The following is a 14,620-nucleotide window of genomic DNA, read 5'->3' as shown; positions in this document are numbered from 1 at the left end:
TCCTCCACACCTCATGCAATAATTTTAAGTACCTTTGAGTTTCTCAAGGAAGTGCGCTGCTCATAGAACATTTGATTAAATCATGATATAATTATTTCCATTATGAATTATTTGAAATGTTCAGTTTCTGAAAATGATGTTGTTCAGAGTTTTGAAAGCCATCCAAACATGTTGCAAACTCTTACATGTTGCAGTGTTTGCATTCAAACAGTAAGTAGATTGAGAATGTTGATGGATGACATTTTTAGACAGTTAAATAAATCCTTATTTACCGAAGAAATTTCAATCCATCATTGGATTTGTTGTAAAAACAGATTTTTGAAAAAGAATGATAACTTTGGTTCACAGTTCCTGGAATCTTGATTTTCATATCTTTTAGTTTTAATGTGAATGTCCTAGAATCTCATTAACAATAGGAATATTCTTCATGATTGTCCTTTTTCTCCTTAATGAAGCTTGCTAAGTCCCAGCAGCCAAAGGTTTGCTATTTTAGCAGGAGTTTATTTTTAATGCTGGAGGAAAATTCAAGTTAGATTGAACAACTTTAATTTTCCCTGCCACACTTAGGATGAAGCATTGAAGCTAGTATACAATGAAATAAGTGAAGTTTCAGAGTGGTTGTTCATTGTTGTTGATATATTTTTTAATACCTCTGTGTGTATGACATATGTATATGACATGCATGTATTTGTGTGTGTACACAGCTGTGTGGATGTCAGAGGACAACCTCAAGCATTTGACTTGCCTTTCCTCCTTGTTTGAAACAGGGTCTCTTGCTCTTGTGGGCCAGGTTAGCCTGCCTGCCAGGGATTTTCTTGTCTCCACTACCCATCTTAACTTTAGGAACAACTGGGATTAGAGAGACACATACTAAGGCACCAGCTGTTTTATAGGTCCTGGGGATTTGAACTCATGATCTTACAGTTGTGTGGCAAGTGCTTTACCTATTACACCATCTCGCCAGCTCAATGTATAAACATTTTAAAACATCAAAATTTGCAAAAATAATCTTGCTTAGCCCTCACTGCATTCAGAGCGCACACTGTCTTTGCTTTCAACAGATGAGAATGTGCCTTAGGTGTGCCTGTATATATTTCGACAACGAGAATTTTAAAATGAAACCAACTCAGCCCTGCAAAATGTGAATTGGGAAACAATGTATTGGATTCTGTGAAAAAGATATGAGACTGAAGATACAATGACTTGTAATTCAATAGTCAACAATAAAGGAAACATACACACACACACACACACACACACACACACACACACACACACACGTGAAAATCAAATGCTCTCAGCTATATTTCTTGCAGAATGTCTTACAGAGAACTCACCAGGCTGATAAGGTGTAGTGAAAACAGCCCTAGAGTGAGCGTCAGAAATGCCTCCTTGTCAGTCTTGAAAAATCTCTATATATATAACAAGAAGAAAAACACAGATTTCTTTGAATGCAATTTGGAAAATGAGGATAAATACATAAATAATTCAGTGGGTGAATGTACTTGCAGGACACATAAATCTGACCATTGTTATTTGTGTTTATGTTAATTTCATTCATTTCTCCTACTCATGCCCTTGTGCAGCTCTCATTTGCCCCGAATTTGACCTGACTGCCTCACCAGATCGTCATACTATGACTGGGACCATGTTCCTTCCCTGTTTTTGCCACTCTTGACCCTGGTGCTCTGACCATTCTTGTTGGTTCATTTCTCTCTGGTCATGTTTTTTTCTTTTTCTCCATTAACTCCTCAGTTCTCCACTCAAGCTATTTTCCTCTAGCTTTCAAACATAATCCTTCCTTTCTTTTTTCAATAGCAATCATAAGAAGTCAAAACCATCAGGGGCATTTATAATTATAGTCCTTATGATGGTAAACTTGATGTCTTCTTTATTTTCTTTCTTTCTTTCTTTTTTTTTGGCTTTTTTTTTTGAGACAGGGTTTCTCTGTGCAGTTTTGGTGCCTGTCCTGGAGCTCACTCTGTAACTCAGGCTGGCCTTGAACTCATAGAGATCCGCCTGGCTCTGCCTCCTGAGTGCTGGGATTAAAGGCATGAGCCACTGCCACCTGGCTAACCTTCTTTATTTTAATACATTGCTCTACCTTAATGTGTAGCCAGAAGTTTTCCTGTGTCCTGCCTGGCCCGTGGTAAGGACAAATCTCTCTCACCTGCCAGTCCTGCAGTTGCTCGAACCCAAATAAACACACAGAGGCTTATTTATTTACAAATGATATGGCCTAATGACTCAAGCTTCTTACTAGCTAGTTCTTACATCTTAAATTAACCCATTTCTATAAATCTATACTTTGCCACATGGCTTGTAGCTTACCGGTACTTTTACATCTTTTCCTGGCAGCAGCTGACAGCGTCTCCTCTCTCTGTCTTTCTCCTTCCTCTCTCTCTAGTTAGAATGTCCCACCTAACCTTATTCTGCCTCACCATTGGCCAAACAGTTTTATTTATCAACCAATCAGAGCAACACATATGCACAGCATACACAACAATATCACCCATCATTTCCCCTTTTCTTTTTAATGCAATCTCTTTCTAAAGAAGAAAAGGGGATAGTATAGATATGATGGGATGAAAGAGTATGATAGTCATGTTAAGTTTTCTAGGTATACATAGATATAATTCACTTAGGTAGATAATCTTCAAACACTTCAAAGACCTATAGAATATGGCATTTAAATTTTTTTTAAAAACAGACTTTTCTGGACAATGAGACACATCTGCTCCTGGCAGCACCAATTTACACCAAAGAGGAAGATGGGTGTCAAAGACACTCCATATAGAGTTTATCTTCTTCTTGGCAAAAATAGCTATTTGGGCAAGAAATTGTCCTTGTCTGGACTGCTTGACAAAATGTTATGTCGACTGGGCATGCAGGACCCATAGGAAGGTGATCACTGAACTTTGCAAGGTGAGATGGTCCTTCAGGTTCCTGCTTCACAGAAGAAACTACCAGAAATTCTACAGTACACAGAGAGAAGTGACTGAGAGACTTCAGGCCTATAGGCTGAAGATGGATGCCCCAATGCTGCAGAGGAACTTTGGATGACTGTCCTGTCAGTCAATTGTCTCTATCATTTCCAGAATTTTGGAAGTTGCTTACAATGCTATTCCTGTTTACTTAGGTAATATTATATCCTTCTGGGGTCTTTGATGTAGTTGAAGACTAGATAGTTATAATTTTTCTTGGTTATGATAAAAGATAAATTAGATATGAAACTTTAGATGCACAAATATAGGCTAGATAGAATATTTTCTTTAATTTTTCCAAATACAAATAGACTAGATATTATAAGTGTAATTCTTGCTTGATAACTGTTCTATTATATGTAATTTTACTATGTTAAAGTTAAAACCTTCCTTTTTGATAGACAGAAAAGGGGAAGTGCTGTGGAATGTCATTTTATACGCTGTGAATGTGTGTTGCTCTGATTGGTTGATAAATAAAATGCTAATTGGTCAGTAGCCAGGCAGGAAGTATAGGTGGGATAAGCAGACTAGGAGAATGCTGGGAAGAGGAAGGCTGAGTCAGGAGTTGCCAGCCAGACTCAGGAAGCAAGATGACAAGGTAGAACTGAGAAAAGGTACCAAGCTATGTGGCTAAACATAAGAATTATTGGTTAATTTAAGTGTAAGAGCTAGTCAGTAATAAGCCTGAACTAACAGCCAAGTAGTTATAATTAATATAAGCTGAGTGATTATTTTATAAGTGGGCCGTGGGAATGTGGGGGCCTGGCGGGACCAGAGAAAGCTTCCAGCTATATTAATGGAATTGGAGTGTTGACTCTGATAGCTAATTTTTAAAAATTCAGTAATGGACTGACACCCACATAGACTATTTACAGACCTTTGCTTGTTAGCACAATACTAAACATATATTGTATTATATTAAAACAAAACATTTAACTTGTTTTACAATTAAAGGAGAATACAAGGAATAAAAAGATGGACCTTTTATAAACTTTGTTTCATTTTATTTGACAATAAATGGAATTAAAATTGAATGCCAATAATATTGGAATTGACTATACAAAGAAATATGGCTTAATGTGTCTGTTAAGAACATATAGTAAATAGACAAATCTGTATGTTTTTAAACTTTCATATTTGAAAAATGAAACTTTTGCTTACTCTCCGGTGAAATAGGACCCATCACTATCAGCCCCAAGATTGCAGGTTGTGGCAATATGGTAACAGAACAACTTGAAGAGAACAGAAAGGGAAAAGTAACAAGCCTAGGTCATCAACCAACAACTTTCCCTTTAGACGGCTATAGTGCTTTGGAATACCTCATCAGGAACCACAGACAGCATATAAATGACTAAGCATGGCTGTTTCCAGTAAAGTTTATTAATAAAACATACTGTAGAATGTATTTGGTCATGGTCTGTAGTGTACCAAGTCTGGTCTAAGATAACTGGTAATACAAAACTGGCACTATTCCTATTATCCTTGTCTCAAAAAGTCACTTCTTAACTGAACTATTTTATGTAATACAGATTTAGAAATTACCATAAGTAATCACACAGATAAAGTTTTGGTAATTTCAAAAAGAAAGAAGAGATTATCTCAGATCAGTTTTTCTTCATTAATTGCTCCTCTGTGTCGAGCAACAGAATTAGACTACCTGAAATAATTAACGGGGCATTTCCTAAACTGCATTTGAAGGTGTATGAACTTTAAGATGTTAAAAGATGTCTAAGGAAAAAATGTGTTTTACTTTCACATAAATGTGGTATTTTGGATTAAATAGTGGGTAGGTAGCATTGGTGGTAATGTCAGTGGGCCTGTATGAATCATTTATTGTGTGTCAAGTAACATCTCCTATGATCTTTATTTGGGACACTTGGACATTGAGACAAAAAGAGAAGGAATGTGTGCCTAAGTCATCTTGCAGCTCAGTGGTAGAGCCTGCTTTAAAATCCGTTTTCAACTGACTATTGAGTTCGTAGCAGTTGAGAGATCCACACTAGCTCGCAAACAGACCTTTTAAACATATTCCATTGGTCTCAGTATTCCATTGTGTACTGTGCATTTCCAAAGGATCTTTCAAGATGCAACTTTCTCCAACTTCATGTTACATGAAAAATATTGGCAACTGTTACTAAGAGTTTAACATCAGATGACAGCAAAATAGTCTGTGAATGTCCACATTATTACAGGGATATTCAAAGCAAGGAAATCTGAATAATCTGGAAAGCCTTAGTGTCACTTCTGAGTTTTAAACAATTTAAAAATCAAGAGGAAATTGAAAGAAGTCAAGGAATGTAAATGCTTGCATCGTATCTTCCTACTGACAGGTACCATACGGACTATGGCCAGTTTAGTGGCCATCCTGTCTATCATATCACAGGGCTACAGGCTTTTTTGTGCTCTGACATCCATTTTTCACAAGCCATTCACACAATCTTGTGATAGGCAGAGATTTTTCAGTGATAAAACAACAAATTCTCCTCCCCATTTGAATTGGTTCTAAAAGTTATCAAAATATATTTCAAGAGCTCCCATTTTAATTTCTTTGTTATTTCCTGGTGTAAAGTTCTCTCAGTAAAAAACTATAAGGAGAATGTAATATATATGTAGATACTTACAAATATATTTAAATATTTTAAGTAATAATATATTTAAACATCAAATATATGCACATATATTAATCCATATAATTTGGTCTAATTACATAAGTTTTCATTTTTTTGTAGAGGAGACATAGTTTCTCTCACAGCCTTTGCAAATCTAGGCTTGTTTCACAAAGTGTGTTCAGTCTAACTCAAAGATGGATTTTAGATATGTCAATCTTTTATTGTTCTTGTATACCTGTAACTCTGGGTTGCTGTGGTGACAAGCCCTGATATCACTTTTCTATAGACAATTGGCTGAAATAAATCTTTGCATACAAGATAATTATTGAAAAAGACAATATAAATTGTCTTGAGTTTCCTTATTAAATGGGAAGGTAGTAAAATGTGGAAAAAGACCACAAGAAAGTGATATATTAATGTTGCTTTTGCAAATAATGAGCTGTGGCTTTATCTCATTTCCATGAAACTTTGGTTAGTCCTTGTATTATTTCTACAACAAAGTAGTTGAATAAACTAAAAGTTTTTTTATGAAATTAAAGTTCTAGGGTCAAATATATATATATATATGTGTGTGTGTGTGTGTGTACATATATTTATATATATGTATATGTACACATACAATTATATATATATAATTTTATATAGATTCCATAACACTTCCATTTTTATAAAAAATTAGATAAGCTCAGAAAATAGAGTAAGAAGTCTGGTAGATAAATGATTTTAAAATTCAAGCACAAATACTGTTTAATAAGAGAGGTACTTTTTGCATGTATGTGTGTGTGTTGGGTATGATATGTGTATTTGTGCTTAAATATGTGCAGTGTGTATGGTATATGGAGGCCTGAAATTAACATCAGGAGTTTTCCTTGATTTTTCCTTATCTTATTCCTTGAGAAAGTGTCTCCCATTTGAACCAAGAACTCATCTACATGGCTACTTTGGGTATGTAAAGTGCTCCCAGGAGCCCCTGTCCCTGCATCCTACATGTTGGCATTTTGGTTAGACCATTACATCCACCCAGAGCATATATGGGTTCTCTGGTCTGCACGCCAGTCTTTTCAGAGTTACTCTTTTGGCATTTTAACCACTAAGCCATCTTCCCATCCCTCTTTTTCCCCTAGACAGGGTCTCAGGCATTCCAGGTTGGCTTCAAACTGACTATGTAGCTGAGGATGACCTTTAACTCCTGACCCTCCTACTTGTACCTCCCAAATGCTGGGATTACAGGCATGCATCACCATACCTGATTTAAAAAGACACTCTTTGAATTGTCATAATTGCATAATAAGTTGATATGTAATACTGTACCCTTCAAATTATACATAGTGTCTATTTTTAGGGGATGTATGTCGTGACATTTTCATTTTGATTCTATAGACAGAAAGATCAAAAAGAGTTCATGGCCAGATAGAACAATATGGAGAAAATAATGAGTTCCATTCAATGCACTTTTATACCTTTTAGACAACTTTTTACCAGTACGGAATAAGGTCATCTGAAATCTTTTTAAGGATATGAATGGCTTTCTTAGGCCCTTTAGTAGTTTTTTCATTCTTTTCATGATGTCATTAAACCCTTATGAGGATAACTTTATTGTGGTGTGCTTTATGGCAGACTAGAGACAAGGACAGCAACAATAGAGGTGTGTCGGAATGAAATTACTGATGCTAATCAGCAGTGATGATAAAGTCCAAAGTGCAGACTCTAGAATAAGCAGGTCCTCAATTAATAAGAGCTATTGTTTGAGACAGCAGGCCCAATGAAATCTCCATCAGCTCTTACTGGCTTGTCTCAAGCCTTCACTTGAGAGCTAGGCAAGCAAAAAAACCCAAAAAACAAAAACACAGATATGTTTTTCTTGTGCTGTCTTTCATAAAACACACTTTACTGCCTGATAGATAAATCAAGGAGTAGGAAAACAACATGAAATTTAAAATATGCACTAGTACTTCAAGGAGTAGAAATAAAAGATTCACGTTATCTTCAAGTAGAAACATCTCAAATAAGGTAGGAACAGATACATGTGCACACATGCATGTATACACATATGCACACACACATATTAATGTGTGTATATAGCAATTTCAATGAAGACTGTAGAGAATATGTGTATTAATCTGCTAAATTTGTGCAAAATATATAGATGTGAGAGTAAATAAGATATAGGAAAGAGAAGAATATGTTTGTTAATATCTTGCACTGTTGTGGTGAGTAAGCACAAGTAAAAATAGGCAAACTTTTAATATATGCAATTGGACTTTGAATTTCGAAGAGCAATTACCAGGTAGACATTCTCTCTTGTCTTTTGTTCTACTGTTGTATTAATTAGAAATGGGCAGTAATGACTGCAGACCACTCAAGGCTGACCTCAGTAAGGTACTAGCAGTCACACACTCTGCAAATCTCTGAAGTGGCTGCAAATCAAATACCAGCTTCCACCATGTGCACAGGGCACAGGCATCCCGTCACAAATCTCTAAAGTCATACTTATCACACAGTTGCAACCATTAATAATAACATTTCCCAACAGGAAGGACAGCGGTAAATTTAACTCAGTGAGGATGAGAAACTGTCGTACAATCCACCTGCCTACTACTCACCCTTACTCCAGAGGACTATCTTCTAAAAACGAAAACCAGGTGATAGATTTAGACTGCAAAAGGGATATTTTACCAACTTGAAAATCATTTCTTCAAAAAAAAAATCTATTCTCTTTGGGAATTTTTAAGAACAAAAATTATTTTTTTTAAAAAAAAATCTGATCTCTTTCCTAGGCTTAGCATATTTTGTGAAACAAACAAAAAATGCCAAGTACATTTTCATGCAAAAAACTAGCACAATGCATTTCATAAAGCTATTTTCATAAAATTGTCTTATAGTCTCTGAAATTGCCCAGAGACTCCAAATCATTGAACAGAGGGTCCCTAATTACAAAGACGTAAAGCCTTGGTGAGCACCTCCACTCCATCTGGATTTTCTGCCTGCTGTAGCTGTGCTGTGGGTAAACGGTTTGCCAAGACTTGCTCTGTTATCTGGTAGTAACTAGAGAGGAGAAGCTGTTCCTGAACTCAATTGAAGACAGTGTTCATGTTCAAAGGCCCAGCATATTCTGCAAATCAGAAACCATTTCTCAGGGCGAACAGCTACTCTGATCCTCTTCACAATGACTTTAGTCATCTTTGCTGCACGAAACCATGGTTTTCTTCTGACTTCTCTTTGGATAGGATCATTATGTCCCTTGGAGATTCTACCACCCATTTTTTGAGACTATGTAGACTTTCTCACAGATAACATAAAAAAAACCTCCCCCATAGTCTCAGAATCTACCCTTTTCTGTTATTAAAATCAATTCTACATATACAGTTCTGCAAAAACACTTTCTGGCTGTCTTTGCCTTTATGTTCCATAAAGACAGCTTATCTGAGCTAGCGGGAGCTCATGGACTCTGGACTGACAGCTGGGGAATCTACATGGGATCAAACTAGGCCCTCTGTATGTGGGTGACAGTTCGTGGTTTGATCTGTTTACGGGGCCCCTGACAGTGGGACCAAGACTTATCCCAGATGCATGGACTGTATTTTTGGAGCCCATTTCCTATGGTGGGATACTTTGCTCAGCCTTGATGCATGGGGGTGGGGCTTTGTCCTGCCTCAACTTGGTATGCCAGACTTTGTTGACTTTCCATGGGAGACCTTACCCCCTCTGAGGAGTGGAAGACGAGTGGAGAGGGGGGAAGGCGGGCAGGGGGAGTGGGAACTGTGGTTGTTATGTAAAGTGAAAAGTAAATAAATAAATAAATAAATAAATAAATAAATAAATAAATAAAAGAAATGCTCCTTAGTTCCTGTGCCTTTTGTAGAAGCTGGTGTGGCAGCAGATGAGGAGGGTGCAGTGAATTGGATTTTTCAGGCCACTACCAATTAGATCATTAGATCTCTCAGCTCAAATTTCCTCCAGCTTTAGTTTGCCCTCGTGTTTGACAAATCTCGTCCTCAGCTCCCCAAACATGTTGCCTCCCATTCTTTCTCCATATTGAATAATAACCAGGCAACAAACACATCTCTCAAATTGAATTTGAAAAATACTTCTCATTGAAATATTTTAATAGATGGAATGCTATAATGCTAGACATTAATGATGGGCTACTAGTGAATGACAGAGCTGGAATTTGTATCTCCTTGTGAATGTACCCATTGACAAGCTGGGGCAATTCAAAACCCAACTGGCATCCATATTTTTTATTTTAATGGATGTGATCATCCGATAAAACATTCTGAGTGTTGAATAATTTTATTCCCTCTGATTAATTCTTCAGGATTTAAAAAGTAAGTGCAAAATTCAGGGCAAAATCAAGGCAGGTTGTCATAGCAAAAAAAGTATATTTTGTTGTTGTTGAAGGTTAACAACAGACACATAAAATGTATACAAGAGAAAATGTTTTTACTACAATCTTTCAAATATAAAAATAGGAGGTAGGTCTTATCAATTGTCTTTGTCCACTAATAGGAATAGTACAAAAAGTCACTCCCAACAGGGAAGGCAGGACCTGGGACAAATTGAATCCTGAATTTGGGGCATTGAGTTTTGACTGCAGAGAGTCACTTCAAAGCAAAGCAGGCTACAGCGCTTTCAGCTGCATGGAGTCTAACCTTCGGTGTATGACCTGAAACCAAATTAGTACAAGTTTTAAAGTATAAAGAAATAGCCACAAAGGCTCAATCTAGCAGAGTGAGAGTTATAAAAATACTGTGCAAAATGAGAAATTATCTCTCCTTTGGGCAACTCAGAATAAGATAGTGAAGCATGGAGCTGAGACAGACCTTTACATTTCCAATCAATGTTTTCTACATATGTCATTATATATGCTGTTATAATTTATTACTTATAAACTTTGTTCATTAAAAATGATTCCATATTGGTTGGGTACACATCAAAACAAAAGATGAGAGAACCTACTAGGCAGTGACCTTCATCTTAATACAATGTTAGCAGAACACTGAGGAATTTAGAGTATTTCCAACACATGCATTAGTAACTGGAAAAAAGTTCTTAAGGCCTTCATAAAAAGCATTGTTCTTCCCATCAGAACACATATGTGGGATCAGAAAAGACTAAAGTGCAACAAGATGTTTGGCATTCACTTGGGATGAAACCCCAGAACTGAAACCCTAGAGGGATGGGATGGAGATCCATCGAACACCAGCTCCAGGAAGCAGTGTCCAGAGACATCAGACAGTTGAAGCAAGTAGAAAATGAATGTTTCACTTGGGAACAGCATATGTCATCTTGGGCTGCCTGGGGACCACCCTTTATAAACCTGTAGAGACTGAAAAGAACCAAGGCATTTGAAGGTACTCTTGTTAATCTCTTTAATTTTATATGTTCAATCATGGTCTGGCTTATTAAGCCATTTACACACAAAAAAATGGTGAATGCCTATTGTGGTGCTTTCATGATTCTTAGGGTTAGGAATAAAGGAGAAAAAAGGAAAACCACTATCCATAGTGTCAAAGGGTTCACTGTGATGGAAGAAACAAGTGGGTTCTAATAGAAGGATCCAGTGGCTGCATCTTACATGCATTATTGTAACGCAATAGAGGCAGTCAAGAGGAGATGAGGTGAGCTGAGGAGGCAGGGTCCCCAGTTTCCCCATTTTCAGCTGTGCGATCTTGGGTAAGTAAACTTATGGATTGATGCTTTGGTTTTCCTACCTGGACGTTGTTTAGCAGATGACGAAAATGGGCCTTAGACAAGTGAGCTATGATGGAAATTTGCCCCTCCCTGTGCAATGGCACATGGCACAAAGAGGAATTGCTGACAGTGAAGGATTGAAAAGATTGATGAGCCGACTCTAGTCCAGTGGTTCCCAACCCCCAGGGTCAAATGACCCTTTCACAGGAGTCAGCTAAGACCATTGAGAATAACAGATATTTACATTATGGTCGAGCTGGAACAGGGATGGAGTGGGAGAGCAATGAAAGAGATACCGTGATAGAGGGAGACATCATGGGGATAGGGATAAACTGGGTGCTAGGGAAGTTTCCAGGAACCCACAAGAATGACCCCAGCTTAGACTACTAGCAATAGTGGAGAGGGTGCCTGAGCTGGCTTACCCCAGTAATCAGATAGGTGAATACCCTAGCTGTCATCATAGAACCTTCATTCAGTAACTGATGGAAGCAGATGCAGAGATCCACATTCAAGCACCAGGTCAAGCTCTGGGAGTCCAGTCGAAGAGAGGGAAGAGGGATTCTATGAGCAAGGGCCATCAAGATCATGGTGGGGAAACCTACAGAGACAACCAAATCAAACTAGTGGGTACTCAAGAAATTTAGACCAACATCTGTAGAGTCCTCCACAGGACTGGACTAGGCCCTCTTCATAAGTGAGATAGCTGTGTAGCTTGATCTGTTCAAGGGCCCCCCTGGCAGTAGGATCAGGATTCATCCCTGGTGCATGAGCTGGCTTTTTGGATCCCAGTACCTGTGGTGGGACACCTTGCACAGCCTTGAGGCAGCAGGAAGGGCTTGGACCTACCTCTACTGAATGTACTAGGCTCTGCTGAGTCCCCATGGGAGGCATTACCTTCTAGTAGGAGGGAATGGGGGGTGAGTGGGGAGGAGGAAAGAAAGGGATCTGTGATTGGTATGTAAAATAAATAAAAAATTTCTTAATAAAAAAAAGAAGTAGCAATGAAAATAATTCTGTAGTTGGGAGTCACCATAACATGAGAAAGTGTATTAAAGGGTCACGGTATTAGGAAGGTTGAGAACCACTGCTCTCGACTAGCCACAAGAAGTTAGATTTTACCCTGATAATACCTTTATTAATTAAAGGTATTTAATCCTAATACCTTTATCCTCATACATTCCAGTAATCTTGTTTTCTTTTAAAATCTTTAAACGGTTTTGAGAACTTCATATAGAAATGGAAAACTAGTTCCCCCCCCCCCCCCCAGGAATGTTTGTAATTTTGAGAATTTCCAGTTGGACCTCTTTTCCTGATGTTCTTTGGGGAATAAAAGAATACTTAAATCTACTCTTAAATGTCACGGTTCTCTGTCCTAGTTACTCTCATGTAACGTTAGCACACGCACATTTACTTCTCTCTTGTCTTTGAAGTTAGACCCAGCCTCTTGCTATCCACACACTTCCATCCTGTTCAGCCCTGCTATTCCCGATCTCTGACTTGGCTCCAGCGGTTTCTCCTTTGGAAGTTTCAGCTCCCCAGGTCAACCTCAGTCACTTTTTAAAAGGCAACCTCAACACCAAGCATCTTGAAAGAAAAAGTCTTTCCTTCCCAAGACTCATGCTCTGTGGATAAGCTTTCACACCATAAACCTTGGGCACATATGGGACTGTGGAGTCATAAATGCAACTCTATTTCTACTTTGGGAAACAGGCTTCTGCTGTGTAGCTGAGGCTAGCCTCATGAACCTATAATCCTCCTGTCTCTGATTTGCAAATGCTGAGCTTACAAGTGTGTGCTACCACACTTAGGTTCATAAACCCAGTTTTTGACGACTGCTTTTCTTTTCATTTGAGCTATACATCAATGATGTCTTTCTTGTGAGCACTTTCACTTCTAGATGCCTCGATTTCTAAAATAAGTGACCCTATGGTATCTATAAGACAACGCATGCTCATTAGATGAATATATTATTGTAAAGAATACCTCATATTACAACCTCCCCAATGATATGCCAGCAGCATTATAAAGAAGTTCTATAAATCTTTAAACATTAGTTATTTGTTCTTGGCAACCGAGTTGGGAGTGAACGAAGATGGAAGGAGGTGGTTAGTGTTTACTTAGTTCATATGGACAAGTACATGAACAACATCCCTTCACTTGAAATGCTTTTAACGTTGAATTTCAATTACAAAATATAGGTGAAGACTTAGAAGAATTTAGAACATAGAGTAAATCCCTGCATATTTGAGAATGAGGGAGAAGAGAGAACAGCCATTTATTCAACTCTTCAATGTTCTGGTTGTCCTGGGCCTAATGACGTCATTATATTTCATTAAATATTTTCAACATCTCTCCACAAGGGAACTAATCATGACAATGCTTATTTTATAGTCTTACTACCTTGGCTCAGATCAGATCTTACATTCCACTGAGGAATCTGGGCTTCCAATCCAGCTGTTTCTGACCTTGACATAACAGTGCTTTGAGAAGCTGAATAGACTTAATTGCTAGAAAGCAGTACTACAAATTAAGTTAAATAAATGAATTATTTTTGGGTGGGGGATAACTTAACCTTTCTTGGTCTTAGTTCCTCATTCTAACAAATTTGTCCTAGATAATATCTACAGATCGTTGTTCTTATGTATTTGCAAAAAAGTAATTTTTTTTAAAAATATACTTAATAGTCCTTTGGCACAGGTAGATACAAGTGCTTTGTTATTAAGGGATGTTACATGAAGAATTATACTATGGTGGAACTATAATTAGGAGCACAAGAATAATCAATGTTTTGTTGATATGTTTTTGTGTTCTTTAAGATGTTAACATGGGTACCTTTTAAATTTTTTGTTTATTTTTATGTGTGTTTGACCTGCATGTATATCTGTGTATCACATGCATGTCTGGTACCTGAAGAGGCCAGAAGAAGGTTTTAAGATGCCATTTGGGTGCTAAGAACCAAACTCAGGTCCTCTGGAAGGGCAGACAGTGCTCCTAACCACTGAAGAATCTCTTTAGTTCTCAAAGTTACATTTTTGTTTAAGTAACTCTATTAAGTGGAGGGAAAAAAACTACAGCATTCTAAGGGTAAGCTGAATAAATTCATAAGCCAGACTAACTATTCTTGTATATATTAAGTGCTGATTGCCAAATTTTATCAATCAAAAACTATATCTCCTGTGATTTTGGGTTTGGGCTAGATATTCTTTCTAGAAAAGTCTACTCTAACTATATGTGCACATTAGAAGTGATTGTCACTGACTTTGTTCATAATATTTTGTTCATAATATGTTGAATACTATATTTACTTTCACTACCTGAAAATAAAACAGGGTA

At 37.4% G+C, this 14,620-nt stretch overlaps 1 protein-coding gene across 6 annotated transcripts in view; it reads right to left on the bottom strand.

Moving 5' to 3' along the window:
* Vwc2l (von Willebrand factor C domain containing 2 like) overlaps positions 1-14,620 on the bottom strand; it is a 161,811-nt gene that overhangs the window by 141,871 nt on the left and 5,320 nt on the right. For 4 of the 6 annotated variants that reach the window (XR_008220863.1, XM_052749781.1, XM_052749782.1 and 1 more), the window contains exon 3: positions 1,338-1,412. The exons of the other annotated variants lie outside the window; for them this stretch is intronic. Coding sequence is in view for 3 of the 4 variants with exons in the window: in XM_052749781.1 (XP_052605741.1) it covers positions 1,338-1,412 (75 nt within the window). In the remaining variant the exon portion in view is untranslated. The remainder of the gene's footprint in view (positions 1-1,337; positions 1,413-14,620) is intronic. 6 annotated transcript variants of the gene reach the window in all.

This window comes from Peromyscus californicus, unplaced genomic scaffold (genome assembly GCF_007827085.1).
Source record: "Peromyscus californicus insignis strain IS unplaced genomic scaffold, ASM782708v3 Scaffold_21__1_contigs__length_65335640, whole genome shotgun sequence".
Classification (NCBI taxonomy): Eukaryota; Metazoa; Chordata; class Mammalia; order Rodentia; family Cricetidae; genus Peromyscus; species Peromyscus californicus.
Note: the sequence above shows the minus strand (reverse complement) of the source record. Positions and strands in the feature narration are given on the sequence as shown.